The sequence below is a fragment of the Hemicordylus capensis genome, chromosome 3 (genome assembly GCF_027244095.1).
Source record: "Hemicordylus capensis ecotype Gifberg chromosome 3, rHemCap1.1.pri, whole genome shotgun sequence".
Lineage (NCBI taxonomy): Eukaryota > Metazoa > Chordata > Lepidosauria > Squamata > Cordylidae > Hemicordylus > Hemicordylus capensis.
In genome coordinates, this window is record NC_069659.1 from 25,562,120 (window position 1) to 25,576,372 (window position 14,253).

At 50.9% G+C, this 14,253-nt stretch overlaps 2 protein-coding genes across 2 annotated transcripts; both read left to right on the plus strand.

Moving 5' to 3' along the window:
• Positions 1–8,432: 8,432 nt before the first annotated feature.
• On the plus strand, positions 8,433–11,977 carry LOC128351983 (uncharacterized). The gene is made up of 2 exons (XM_053312089.1): positions 8,433–8,526; positions 10,921–11,977. Exon 2 carries the CDS (start codon positions 10,980–10,982, stop codon positions 11,886–11,888), a length of 909 nt encoding a protein of 302 aa, XP_053168064.1. The 5' UTR covers positions 8,433–8,526; positions 10,921–10,979; the 3' UTR covers positions 11,889–11,977.
• LOC128351981 (uncharacterized) lies at positions 8,713–13,885 on the plus strand. Its single transcript, XM_053312088.1, has 2 exons — positions 8,713–10,971; positions 11,974–13,885. The coding sequence occupies exons 1-2, from the start codon at positions 9,292–9,294 to the stop codon at positions 12,361–12,363; spliced, it is 2,070 nt and encodes a 689-aa protein (XP_053168063.1). The 5' UTR covers positions 8,713–9,291; the 3' UTR covers positions 12,364–13,885.
• Positions 13,886–14,253: the final 368 nt, after the last annotated feature.

Genomic DNA, 14,253 nt, shown 5'->3' on the forward strand with positions numbered 1-14,253 from the left:
TTGTGCATAGATCAGTTGCATTTCTGGGGGGTGGGATGTGCATGTGCATGACCTTTGGAAATCTGCCTGGTTCTTTGCAAAGCTCTGCTGCTGTTGATGTGTGATGTTGATGTTATTTGGGGTGGATTCAGGGCAGAAAGGGGGCTTTGGGGGCAGAAGAGTGGGTCAGGTGGTAGCACCCCAATGGGTGCCTGCTGTCACCCAGATTCCAAAGGAATTGGGGAAAGGGCTGATTTTTAAAAAGAATTTCTGAAGTTTACATGTCTTTGGGGCAGAAAAGGGGTCTGAGGAGCAAAACAGTGGGTTGGGTTGCCCCAAGAGGTGCCTGCCACAACCCAGATTCCAAAGGAATAGGGCAAAGAGCTGATTTCTTAGGAATTGTTGAAGTTTACGCATCTTTAAGGTTTCTCCCCATAGGGGATAATGGAGGTTTCAGCAGACCCATGACTCCACCTGGGGGGGGCACTGGGGGGGCCGAGAGTGAATGGTGTTGTAGTGCACATAGGGTGCCAACCACCGCCATGGGTTGCTAACCCATGGGGTGCTGGGTTCTGTTGTTTCTGAGGTATTCTGAGTGTAGATTCTCTGGTAGCATATGAGATTTTCAACAACAAACCATGAATCCATTCTCATATGCTACCAGAGAATCTACACTCAGAACATCTCAGAAACAACAGAACCGAGTACCCCATGGGTTAGCAACCCATGGGGGTGGTTGGCACCCTCTATGCTCTACACTATCACTCACTCTGGGCCACCCTGGTGCACCCCAAGTGCAGTTATGGGGCTGCTGAAACCTCCATCATTCCCTATGGGGAAGAACTTTAAAGATGTGTAAACTCAATTAAATCTTTACAAATCAGCCCTCTGCCCAATTCCCTTGAAATAATTCTGGCAGCTTCCTTACCTCCACTGGGCACTACCACCCACCCAATTCTACTCTGGGCCACCCCTTTCCCCCCAACGTGAAGCTATACTTTTGCTGAAAACTCCATAATTCCCTATGGGAAAAATCTTAAACTTCAAAAATTCACCAAAAATCAGCCCTTTGCCCAATTCCTCTGAAATGTGGGTGGTAGCTTCCACGCATTGGGCGCTACCACCCACACCCACTAGTTTTGCCCTGGGGCCATTTTTTAAAATCCAAAACGTTTCGGATTCGGATTTTGCAATTTCAAACAAAGAACAGAATTGGGGTATTTTGGATGGACTGATATCGAACAAAGAACAAAATGGGGGTGTTTCGGATTCGGGCCAAAAACAAAACAGGAAAAAAAAAACGCACAACCCTACTGGAAACCTCTAGAGCAGCTACTCCATTGGACAAATTTATACAGCTCTCTGAGGCTAGGACTTTATAGGGCCTGGTGTGCTAGGATTGGCCCTTGAAGTCAGCTGACTGTATTGAGAGGTCAGCTGACTGTATTGAGGCCTAGATGGCATCTTTTGTGCCTAAAACTCAGTCCTGTAGTCTTTTCAAATCGGAAAAGAGATCTGTTGGTGTTGGAAGTGAAGGACTTTGCACTGTCTCTTGTCTCAATGACATAGGAGGACAGACTAGTGAGTCAGAGGGCTAGACGGTCAAGACACTGGTCATCCCTTCTCTACTGCTCTGACACTATCCCTTTGGAATGTAGATTGCTACTCAGGGACACTTCCTTCTTTCCTGCCCTGTCACTTCCTTCTCTCTTCTCTTCCTGTTCCTTCTATCTTGCAACATGCAAGCTCTTCCTCTTCCCTGCACGATGTGTGCAGAGATGCAGAATCCATCTGCATCCAGCTAGCTCGATAGATTAGAGATTCTAACTCCTCACTTTCCTATCTAGAATGGAGTTCTCTAATAAATATCACTTATATTGATTTGAAACTATGAACTGGCTCCAAGTTACTTTACTTTCACCATACACGCATGCCTAACTAAATTCCACTGTGTTGTGCCTCTGTGCACTCTGCTATAATGAAAAAGGGTTTCTCCTACCAGAGAGAATTCCCAACAGGTGGTACACCATGCAAGGCCCCTCAGAGCCTGATTTCTGGGGGTCCTGGTTCAAGGCATGCCCCAGGTGTCTTGCAGTACGTACACTAGACTTAAGGAAGGAAATTGGCTTGAGGAGCACCAAGGTCAAGCCTTAACTTTCCCAAGCAAGTTGTACCCCTTCAGAGAGAATTGTTTTCCAGTTTGAGAAACATTTACTGTTCATTTACTCTTTCCTCACTTAGATAACGGTTTATATTAAGTTTTGGGAATTGTCAAGAGTCCAAGGTTTTAAATGCTCCTGACATTTTGGCTCCAAATTTCATTTCTTACCTCCAAACCTCCCACTATCCATTTATGTGTTCTTTTTATATTGTGTGAAGGCTGATTTATCCACAAGTCCATAACGGTTCCTAAATTATTTTTAGCCCAGCTATCACGAAGAACAGTTGCTTATATTTGCCATGTCATATCTCCTGTTAGGGCAATAAATCCTCTCTCCCCTACTCCATCCTGGTTTTGATGGAAAGAAATAGTGAGATTGTGTCCCTTGCTGTTACTCCCCACGACTGTCTGTACCTCTCTTTTGGCTGCATATGATAGTTTCTACAGTAACACTGCAGTGTATTTATAACAAGCTTTATGAGTGATTGCTTGCTATATTACATTAGTCAGAGCAATTAATCTGATCTTATGATCATATGTCTATTTAGAACATGTTAAAAAAAACCTAAAACAGAAATCAGCTACTCAGTGGCTGACATCCAGACTAAGTTACTCATGAGTAGTCCCATTGAAGCAAATGGGTCAAGTTAGTCATTATTAACTTGTCTCATTCATTTCATTAGGATGATAGCTGGTATTATTATTACTATGGTGTGATAGCAATTATAAACCAGGGTTGTGAGTGTTCTGTGTATCCACAGTAGCTCTGCTCCCTCCACAAAAAATATTCCTTGTAAATAGAAAAATGGTATAGCAGGGATAGGGGTGGCTTAGAAACATGCTAAATTATATATGTAAGACAGGGATTTTTTTTAATATGGAGGAGCATTCAGCAATGGTACCCTCCCCCCTAGCTTCTGAATTGGCATAGCTGACTTCGCTATCTCATTTTGCAGCAGGTATAGATTGGTTCTTTGCCTCTTACAACTGCGAACAGAGGCGTATCTAGGGAAAATAGCGCCTAGGGCAAGCACTGAAATTGCGCCCCCTGTCCAAACATCTGACATCCATCTTTCAGATAACATTACCATATTATCAGCTCAAAAATACAAGTCAAGCTAGTTAATCTTTTAATATTTCAAAAACTATTTAGCAGTGGACGTAGCCAGACCAAAAAAAAAAAGCTGGAAAACTACAAATTTCAGTACGCTGGGGCTCACAAAATACCCAAATACTATGTGGAGGTGTACTTGGAAAACTAAACAGAAGCACCTGCCTAATTGTCTACTGTGCATTGTAGCATCACTATTACATAAGTTTTAAAAATAAATGGAGAATTTGACTTTTCTCAGATACTCTGAAAATGCAGAGTAAATTGTGTCACTGCTTGGAATATATTCTAGTATTTCAGAAAGATAATGAAAATGAGAGAAAGAGAGCAAGAAACTCCCAGTGGGCCTTAATACTAAGGATTTCACACTGATTCAAAGACAAACTCACCATTAATAGCCATCACATTTAACTCACTTATCACAAGAAGCAAAGTAAGAGCAAATGAATACAATCCTAGCTCATAAACTTCAGCTCAGTATTCACAAGCACATAGTGCCAAACTGAATATGTGTACAGTGACTTATATTATATTAAATTAATTTTTTTTTACCAGTAGCCCCTTTAGGGGGCTTCCTAAAGGCCATGGGGGGAGTCTGCAAAGGTTCCCTCCCCCCCGCTGGCCTCTAGGGCCTTGCAGGGACCATTTGAGCATGGGCGGTGACCATTAAAAAAAAATTTTTTTTTAATGGCCACTGAAAACACAATGGCCACCGCGCATGCTCAAATGGCCTCTGTGAGGCCTGGCATGGCCTAGGGCCTCACAGAGGCCATTTGAGCATGTGCAGTGGCCATTTTGTTTTCAGTGGCCATTTTTTTAAAAAAAGTTAATTTTAAAAAATAGCGCCCGGCCCCCTTCAAGTGGCGCCCGGGGCACGTGCCCTGCCTGCCCTACCCTAGATATGCCCCTGACTGAGAACTGCTGTTTCTCACATCTGTCCGGCACTAGTCTCTGCCCCAACCCTACAGTGAATTGTCATCCTGTGGATTTCTTAATGATTGCTGTCATTAAGAAACACACCATGTCGTTTTCTCATAACCCTGAGCATTCATTCAAGTGATCAAGTGAGCCAACTCGCTACACTATAAAACAGTTCACACATAATCATTAAGAGGGTAGGACAAGCATCCTACCCATCTTTGGGAGCTGTGCACATTCCTGATTTTCAACCATCTTTTAGCAAACAACTAGATAGGAGGAGCAAGGGGTGAAAGTCTGCATGAAAGTCTTCATGAGCTAGGTAGGATGGCATCATCCTACCCAAAATGTGTAACCTGCATTTTAATGAGGTTGGAGGAACAGCTGTCCTACGTAGCTCCTCTCTCACAAACAATCACTCCCCGCTCCTCCTACCTTGTTGTTTGCTCACAGACTCTCAAAAATTGGGAATGTGCATAGCTCCCAAAACTGAGTAGGATGCTTGTGAGCTTAGTGATCATGTGAACTGCCTCTTAGTGATCATGTGAACTGCCTCCATGTTATGTACATGTGCATTACAATTTGTGATTGGTGTTGTTGTTTTATGTCATTGATGCATTGTCCCTTTCTCATTCTCCTCCCACTATTGACAACAGATAGTGCATGAAAAAGGTTGCCAGATCAAAAAAATATGCAAATATAAGACTCTGGTGGAACATTTATTCAATGCAGCTAGCTGGCTGCTTCTGTGCAATTGGGTTAACAACAGTATTAGACTTCTTAGCGACAGAGTGACTGTGAGCTGATGACTGTCATGTAGACAAAGTATAGGTGTTCTGTGTCTATTATTATTCTTTGTTTGACTTTAAAACAATCCATAATATGGATCAGCAAGTCTGATGTTCTTCAAAAGGCAAATCAATCCATCTTTTTTTTTTAAATGACTAATACAAAATAAATGCAGTCATGGAAAGAATTAATCCGTGCTATACTATGCGTTAAAGTTATCTCAAATTAAATCACAGGACCTGAATAAAACAACAAAAAGGAAGCATTCTAAAAGTGTTTTGGAAATATGTTAATGAAATGATTAAGTCATAAGTGGTTCATTCCTAAGAAGGGGAGGCTGTGTATCTATTCTACTTTCCAATAAATAAATAAATAAATTGTTCTCAACACTACTTTTTTGTGTATACATATATGGTGCCAAACACCTTGCATATTAATTTTTTTTCATATTTTGGACCCATAGATTTAAACTGCTTTTATTGTAGTTCTCTCTCCTCTGAGTACTATAGTTCCATAAGGGAGGCCAGAGATATCCAATAGAACTCTTAGCACTCCATATGAAACTGTCAATCAGACATCTAGTTTAGTATTGTCTAATACTAATTTCCCAACCTTACCTGAAAGTGTCATAACCTGGGACCTTTTGCTTGCAAAGCCTGTGTTCTACCACTGAGCTACTCCAAGATAGGGCTGAGAGAGACGCCTGCCTGCAACCTTGGAGAAGCCGCTGCGCTGCCAGTCAGATAGACCAATGGTCTGACTCAGTATATGGCAGCTTCCTATGTTCCTATGTACAGTTCTGTCCCCTAAAAAAAAGAAGAAAAACAATTCCCAGCATTCTCTCGGGGATGTCATGAAAATTAAATTTGTATAAAACGCATATAAATATGTAATGTGATAACCTCAGGAAATATATACCCAGAGCTGCCTGGTCTGGCCTTGTCTACATTTCTCTAAAAGGCACAGAGGGGAAAACAAGCTGCAGTCCTACGCACTCTTACTTGGGAGGAAGCCCATTGAACTAATTGTTTACTTCTGAGTAAGCCTGCAAACTGTTCTCAAGACTAAAATAAAATCAGCTACCATTTTATCACACACATACAGTGCTTTAAATCTGAAATGATAAGATCCGAATACAGGCTGTGACTGTGTGAACAGCACTTTGCTGTTCTCGTATGCAAGAAGTATCAAAACCCATATCGTATGGACTCATACCAAGCCTATATGTCGCGAAGCAATTTTAAGCTCCCATCTGAAAAGCACCCAGGAGACCTACATATGTCTCAGTCTCTCAGTTATACTTTCAGGGATAGCAAGGAGATCCACAAATTGAAAGACAATCTGGCACAGCAAGCACTGAGTTTAAAAATAAAAAGAAGAACAGAACATCAGTCCTGTGTAAACATTCTAAGTCTTGAAAACTGCATTCAAACGGAAACGAGTAAGATATGCAGTTTCTTGTTCTAAAGTGATTGTACAATTATGTGATTCTCATTTCTCTCTCTCTCTCTCTTTTTATTCTTGTAGCATATTCCATTACAGAGATTTTAAAAGCATTCAGATTGAATGGGGAGAAAGAGTAATGCCATGCATTTTATATAATGTGTTTGTTTTATGTATCTACAGTACAGAAACTCTGCCTTCCATCATGCTGCAGATAGAACATTGAAAATTAATACATAAATAGTTCTATGGAAAACCAATTCAGGCTTAGCTCTGACACTGATATTTTGGCACTTGACATAACCATCTCTGTATTTCAGAAAATTACGGTTACCATGCTCTTCCAAGAAGGCACTTTCGGCCCACCATTCCAGACAACTCTGTGCATGACAAATGTTGTCAACTATAAAACTGGCTAGGTTTGTTTCCAGGAATTCTCCTTCCCCAATGGGCACTATGAATGTTTGACATTGTAAATTTAAGTTAATGAACAGCAGAGGACAGAAACAGGAAATTAATTTTGATCTTGTAATTTTTCAGCATGATGTCAGTAACCTAGATTCTGCGAAAGGGGGAAGGGAGGCATCCAATTAGGGTCGCTAATCCTCTGGGATCACCTGGGAGTCTACCAGAATCAGCATCAATTTCCAGTGACTACTGAAAGGTAACTCTCTGTGTGTGTGAACAATTGTTTATATATATTTATATTAAAACAATGTGTTAGACTCCTTACTCCATTAGTTAGAGATGTGCACAGAAGCCAGCCGATCGCAGCTGCTCTAGGCTGCGCGGCTTGTTTGCCCTCAGCCCCACCCCCTGGAGCACGTGGCACTGGGAGCTAGCTCCCATTGGCCCGGCTCCGTCTCGGAGGCGGGGCTAGCAGCAGTGAGCCGGCAGCAGGCCTGTGCCGGCTCAGTCCTTCCCTGACCGAGCAGAAGGAAGGACGTGCTGCTGCTCGGCTTCGGGGCCTCCACGTGGCCGGCTGGGTACCCGAATCGGAAGCCGGAGCAGGAGGCCCACGGGAGCGGAACGTCGGGGAGCAGTGCAGCGGCCCTTCGAGCGAGCAGCGGATTGGAGTGGCTCGGCGGCCGGGGCCTCTGTAGCCTAGCCGCCTGTGGTAACGGGCTCTGGGGGGACTGCAGGAGAGGCTTTTAAGTCCTCCTCGGAACAGCCTTTGATCTTCGGGCCTCTCCACACAAGGGCTTCTAGGCCCCGGCAGGCCCAAGCTGCCCGGCATCGAGTGAGGGCAGCAGGCCGCCCCAGGCCCTCAGTAGGCCACGCCAGGCCTTCAGCGGGGGGGCAATTGACTAACCCGGTCATCTGGGGGGAGGGTTGATTGGACGTTGGGGGTGTTGGCTTGAACTGTGTGGAACCCCTTCAACCCAGGGCCCGTTTAGGCCTTCTGCTAAGGGCGGCCTTTGCCTTTATTCTCGGGCCTGTAGGGCCTAACCCTCCACACACACCCATTTTGGGGGCCTGCATTGACTAGGCCTCCCTGGTGGGCTCGTGGGCCTCCCCTGCCGGGCCTAAGCTCCATTTGGGGGCCTTTCAGTGGGGCTGGGCCTTACCACGGCTAGGTGGGGCAGGCGCTGTGACTCATAGGCCTTCCTTGCCAGCGTAGGCCTCAGTCAGGCCTTGCGCCGGCCAGGTCACTCGTTTACGCACTTGAGGGCAGGGTACAGGCCCATAAGCTTCATCCTTTGGGACATGGGCCCTAAGAAAGCCCCAGTTAAGAAAGCCCCAGTTAAAAAGGGTGGGAAGGCTCCAGACAAGAAGGGTGGCAAGCCAACGCGGCCACCTAAGAGGCCAAACGCACCCGCCGAATCCTCCTCCGACGATGAGGGCGATTTGGAACTGGGCGCCATCAGGGCGTTTATAGCACGGCTGCAGGCCCTTGAGAGGCAGCGCACCACTCTAGAGGGTGACAAGGCGGGCGGGGGGCCTTTGGGGGTGCCCCCACAAGCAAAAAAGTCAAACAGGGCGGAAAAGAAGGCAAAACTAATGCTGGGCTTTGCTGACCGTCTAGCAGCTTTGGAGGCGGCGGCGGGAACTGCCCACGAGGAACCAGCGGGGATCACGACACAACCGGCGGACTCAGGACCGGGAGACGGCAGGGACGACAATGGTGAGTCCCCACAGGGGGCCTGGCCGTGGGGACTGCCCTTTAGCACCCCCTACGGACCATACGGGTGGTTCCCAGGGCCAGTTAATTGGGCATCTCCACACGCCACCTGTAATCAGGTCTGGCAAGGGGGGAGCGCTGCTTTGCCCACCCAGGGGCCAACGGCGCAGTTCAGCTCCGCTTGGCATACTGGGGATGGGCCCGTACCCTTGGGGGACCACCTCCTTCCAGCAGTTAAGGAACGGATTTGGAAAGGAGAGTGCATTGACGTGTTCCATTTGCTCTTCAAGGAGCCGGAGCCACTGGAGAAGGAGGGGTCCCAGGGGAAGGACAAGGAGAGGACAAAGCGGAAGCCCATTGAGCATAATTGGGCAAATTGGGTTTCGGGGTACACAATCTACATGGGTGTTCTGATGCAGAAATATCCAGAGCGGGGCCCCGCTCTCGTTAAGTATTTTGATATTATACACAGAGCCTTCATGGACTTTGCTGGTAATGCCTGGGAGCGCTACGACCAAGCGTTCCGCGAGCGCGCCTCCAGCAATGCGGGTATATCCTGGGAAAGGCAGCACCCTGAGTTATGGCTTCAGATTATGACACCCGCGAGGCCCTTGGTAGGCGAGCGCGCCGACAGCGGGCACCTCATTTCCAAAACACCGGCAGCGTCAGCGGCTTCGGCCTCAGGCGCACAGGGGGTTCAAGGTCCCCTGGTGTGCTGGGAATTTAACAAGAACGGGAAGTGTGCCCGCTCCCCGTGCAAGTACCGGCATGACTGTGGCTTCTGCGGTGGGCGGCACGCCAGTATCTACTGCCAGCGGGCCAAAGCCCTTAGGGGAAAAGGGGGATACCAAGGCCCGGGAGGGGCAAAGGGCCCAGCAGCCACGGCTGGAAAAGGGCCCCAGCCCAATTAAAATCCCGGTGCTCCGGAGGCTGCTGCGTGACTACCCCAACAGGGAGCGCGCACGCTATATTGAGGACGGTTTTGTGAAGGGGTTTAGGATTCCGTGCCAATCCAGGCGGGTCCATAGTTTTGCACGCAACCTAAAATCGGTTAGGGGGATGGAACACATAGTAGCGAAAAAGATAGCCAAGGAGGTGTCTCTGGGGAGGGTGCTGGGCCCCTTTGACAGGCTGCCACTGCCAACATTGCGGGTATCCCCTTTGGGCGTGGTCCCTAAGAAGGCGCCGGGAGAGTATAGGCTTATCCACCACCTGTCCTACCCAAGGGGCGACTCGGTTAACGATGGGATACCGGCGGACCTTTGCTCAGTACGGTATACATCGTTTGATGAGGCTGTGGCCATGATCAGGGGCTGCGGGCCTCGGGCACTGATGGCGAAGTGCGACATTGAATCCGCCTTCCGCCTCCTGCCCGTGCACCCTGATGACTTTGACCTTTTGGGCTTCGCATTTAAAGGGGGATTTTACATCGACAGAGCCCTCCCCATGGGATGCTCGGGCTCCTGTGCGGCCTTTGAGGCTTTCAGCTCTATGCTGGAATGGGCACTGCGCCGGAGGGCGGGGCTACGCTCCTCCTCTCACTATTTAGATGACTTTATTTTCGGAGGAAGGGAGGGCTCTGGCCAATGCCTACACTTACTGCGCTCATTCAGGGCACTCTGCGGGGATCTGGGGGTGCCACTGGCTAAGGACAAGACAGAGGGCCCGACCACGAAGCTTACATTTCTGGGGATAGAGCTGGACACGGTGGGACAGCTCTCACGCCTCCCCGGGGACAAGCTCGGCATCATGAGGGAATTGCTCAGGGAATGCAGAGAGGCTAGGAAGGTAACGCTACGCAAATTGCAATCGCTGGTTGGCCACCTGAACTTCGCTTGCAGGGTGGTGGCTCCAGGTCGCCCCTTTCTAAGGCGCCTGTGTGACGCCATGGTGGGGTGTAATCGACCCCATTTCCTCATTAGGGTGTCTACCGCCATGAGGGAGGATATGGGGCTCTGGCTCAGGTTCCTGGAGTCCTTTAATGGGGTGTCATTCTGGTGTTCTTCCCAGCTGCTCGAGGCCGACTTCCAGGTTCAGTCAGACGCCGCGGGCGGCCTTGGGTTCGGCCTGTACCTGAGAGGGCGCTGGTGCGCGGAACGATGGCCGGGCAGCTGGTCGGAACGGGGAATCACAAGGGATCTCACCTTCCTCGAACTCTTCCCCATTGTGGTGGCGGTGCACATTTGGGCCGAGTCCTTCAAGGACTCGGTCGTGCGTTTCTGGTGCGATAATTTGGCCGTGGTTCAGATTATTAATAGCCAGACTTCCAAATCACAGAGGGTGATGGGGCTGGTGCGGGCCCTGGTTCTAACATGCCTTCGCCATAACACGCTCTTCACTGCCCAGCACGTTCCAGGGGTGCAGAACGAGGTGGCAGATGCCCTGTCTCGCTTCCAGATGCAGCGCTTCCGGAAGCTGGCACCTGGAGCCGCCAAGGAGCCCGAGCAGGTGCCCGAATGGTTGTGGAACCTTGGGATGTAGAGGCGTTTAGGGCCATCCAAGCCTCCATAGCGCCCAGGACACGGGTTGCCTACGACAAAAGGGTCAGGGCCTTTCTGCAGTTTAGAGCTCAGGTAGGATTGGTCCATGTGTGGCCTGTGCCGCCGGAACAGCTGATGCAGTACCTGGTGCACCTCCGTGCCCAGGGGCTGGCGGTGAGCACCATGGCCGGCCATTTGGCTGCGCTGGCTTTCTTTGGGAAAGCAAGGGGCCTCCCCGACCATTCTGGGGACTTCAGGGTCCGGCACATGCTGGAGGGCTGGGCGAGGGAGACGCCCGTGCAACCTGACCGACGTAGGCCGGTCACCCCAGAGGCGCTGCAGCTGGCACTGCAGCAACTTGCCGGGGCTTGTGCGTCTCCTTATGAGGAGGTCCTGTTCAGGGCGGCAGCCTTGGTTGCTTTCTTCGGGGCCTTTAGGGTTGGAGAGATGTTCCCCAGGAGCAGGCGCGGCCCCACGAGTAGGGTACTTCAATTCAGTGACCTCACCGTGGGTGCTTCCCGGGTGGTACTGCACCTTAGGTTTTCAAAAACAGATCAGAGAGGCAAGGGGCAGAGTGTCGCGCTGCATGCCACTGGCGACCCGGGCTTGTGCCCAGTCCGTGCACTGAAGGACTACACGGAGGCCAGGGGTTCAGCTATGGGGTGCCTCTTTATCCACACTAATGGGCGCCACGTGACCCAATTCCAGTTTTGGGCGGTGATGAGGAGAGCCTTTGTGGCGGCGGGGGTGCCTACCCAGGATCTGGCCCCCCACTCCTTTCGGATTGGGGCGGCTTCCATGGCTGCTCGGATGGGTTATTCGGGCCCGGAAATCCAGCGGCTGGGCAGGTGGCGGTCAGCGGCTTACCGCCGATACGTGCGGTAGATGGGCGCATAAGATCTGCCCCACCCCACCCCCACCCACGAACCATTTATTTGTGCCACTCCTAACGCTTTCTCCTCTTGCGCAGGGCCTCAGTCGGCTGGGCCGAGGGCGGCCGGGCAGCGCGCAAGAGTCCTCATACTGGGCCATTCCTTCATTTTCTGGGCACGCAAGTGGGCGCAGAGCGCCGACCCTGGAACCCAGCTTGGTTTGGGGCGTTGGGCCACTGTGGAGTGGCTTGGCCGGCGGGGCATGCGGAGGGCCCAGTTCCTGCCGATGCTGCACGAGTTCCTGGAAGGGAATCCTGTCCCGGATGTCCTGTTGCTGCATTTTGGAGGCAACGACCTGGTGGACCAGTCTGGCATTTTGCTCTCAAGACAGATTGCCCAGGACCTGGTGGTCGCCCTCTCCTGGTGCCCGGGGCTGGTGGTCATCTGGTCTGACATCACTCAGCGGCGAGTCTGGAGGGGGGCGGTGAAGCAGAACAAGGTAGATAGGGCTAGGCGCGGGGTGAACGCGGCCATGGCGCGCTTCATCGCCTCAAAGGGGGGCGGGTGCATCCCACACAACGACATCGCGTTCTCGCTCCCCCAGTTATTCAGGGGTGACGGGGTACACTTGTCCCCCCTTGGTATGAGGTATTTCTTAGACGATCTGCGGCTGGGGTTGGCAACAGTGCTGTTAGGCCTGTGGGGTGGCGGGGCGTCAAGCTAGGCTGACGCCCGCTGTGGCGGGCACAGTGCGGAGGTGAGCAGCTGATGCGGTGCGGCACCTTAGGTAAGCTTTAGCTGTAAGGTGGAGGGGCAGATCCCTTGAGGCTTTACAGATCAGGGATGCTGCCTTGCTCCCACCTCCCTGCAACCGACACCCTTCCGTATGGCTTTACAGCATCGGACAGGTGATGTAAATTGCAGGGTCCTGACCTTAGGTCGGCAACGAAGGGCGCCCCCTTCTGGAAGGTGGGCCGCCTGGAGCCGAGGTGTCTGTGCCATGAGATTCTAGGGCGGGGGTGGCCACGTGGTGGCCCCCCCCCATCCGAGCCCGCACTGTTGCTGCTCTGAATGCCAACCCCAGCTGCCGTGCCTGTGCAGGCACTGTCTTAAAACCTTGTACCCCTAATAAAGTGACCAGTTCCTCCATAATACTTCTGTGTCCGTGTCTCCTTGGGTCTGGGTGCAAGCCAGCCGATCGCAGCCGCTCTAGGCTGCGTGGCTTGTTTGCCCTCAGCCCCACCCCCTGGAGCACGTGGCACTGGGAGCTAGCTCCCATTGGCCCGGCTCCGTCTCGGAGGCGGGGCTAGCAGCAGTGAGCCGGCAGCAGGCCTGTGCCGGCTCAGTCCTTCCCTGACCGAGCACCCTCCCTCCCTCCCTCTGGCATAGGTTGGGCTTTGCTGGTCGCCGTTTGGGGCCGGGCAGGAATTTTTTGGGTATACGCTTGATTGGCCTTAGCGTGCACCTTTTTTCGCCTGCCTCAACCTATACCAGTTAGTAGCAAGGTTGCTTAGCGGGATTGATTAGTTAGCCAGGGAATAGCTTGTGGTCACTTTTACCACGGGGTTGGCGGGCACAGTGCGGAGGTGAGCAGCTGATGCGGTGCGGCACCTTAGGTAAGCTTTAGCTGTAAGGTGGAGGGGCAGATCCCTTGAGGCTTTACAGATCAGGGATGCTGCCTTGCTCCCACCTCCCTGCAACCGACACCCTTCCGTATGGCTTTACAGCGTCGGACAGGTGATGTAAATTGCAGGGTCCTGACCTTAGGTCGGCAACGAAGGGCGCCCCCTTCTGGAAGGTGGGCCGCCTGGAGCCGAGGTGTCTGTGCCATGAGATTCTAGGGCGGGGGTGGCCACGTGGTGGCCCCCCCCCATCCGAGCCCGCACTGTTGCTGCTCTGAATGCCAACCCCAGCTGCCGTGCCTGTGCAGGCACTGTCTTAAAACCTTGTACCCCTAATAAAGTGACCAGTTCCTCCATAATACTTCTGTGTCCGTGTCTCCTTGGGTCTGGGTGCAACGGCGGAGGTGCGGTCCAGCACTGGTGGAGGTCCCCCTTTAAGGGTGAGGAGTTGCACTTACCGCTCCTGTTGCTTTTCCTCTGCTGGTGCTCCATTTTTTTGAAATGTTTTTTGGGCAGCAGCATTCCTCCCTGCCACCCCTACCCCCATTGTCGGCCGGAAATACTGGAAGTAGCGATCGTGTGTGTGCCTGCCGCCACCATAAAGTGAGTTATGAATTTTGGGCTTGGTGGAGGTGTTGTTCGTGTGCATGGGTACTGCAGCAGAGATTTGGGGGAAAGCAGACAGAGCTATATAAGCAAGGCAGGCTGTGAAGTAATTCCAGCTGATAAAGTATCTCTGCCCCAGAACAAAGTGTC

Excerpts from the sequence above, each read along its gene's own strand:
- LOC128351983 (XM_053312089.1), top strand. The coding sequence starts at position 10,980 with ATGGTTGTGGAACCTTGGGATGTAGAGGCGTTTAGGGCCATCCAAGCC.
- LOC128351981 (XM_053312088.1), top strand. The coding sequence starts at position 9,292 with ATGACTGTGGCTTCTGCGGTGGGCGGCACGCCAGTATCTACTGCCAGC. Across the intron at positions 10,972-11,973 it reads CCGCCAAGGAGCCCGAGCAG|GGCCTCAGTCGGCTGGGCCG; the intron begins GTGCCCGAATGG and ends CCTCTTGCGCAG.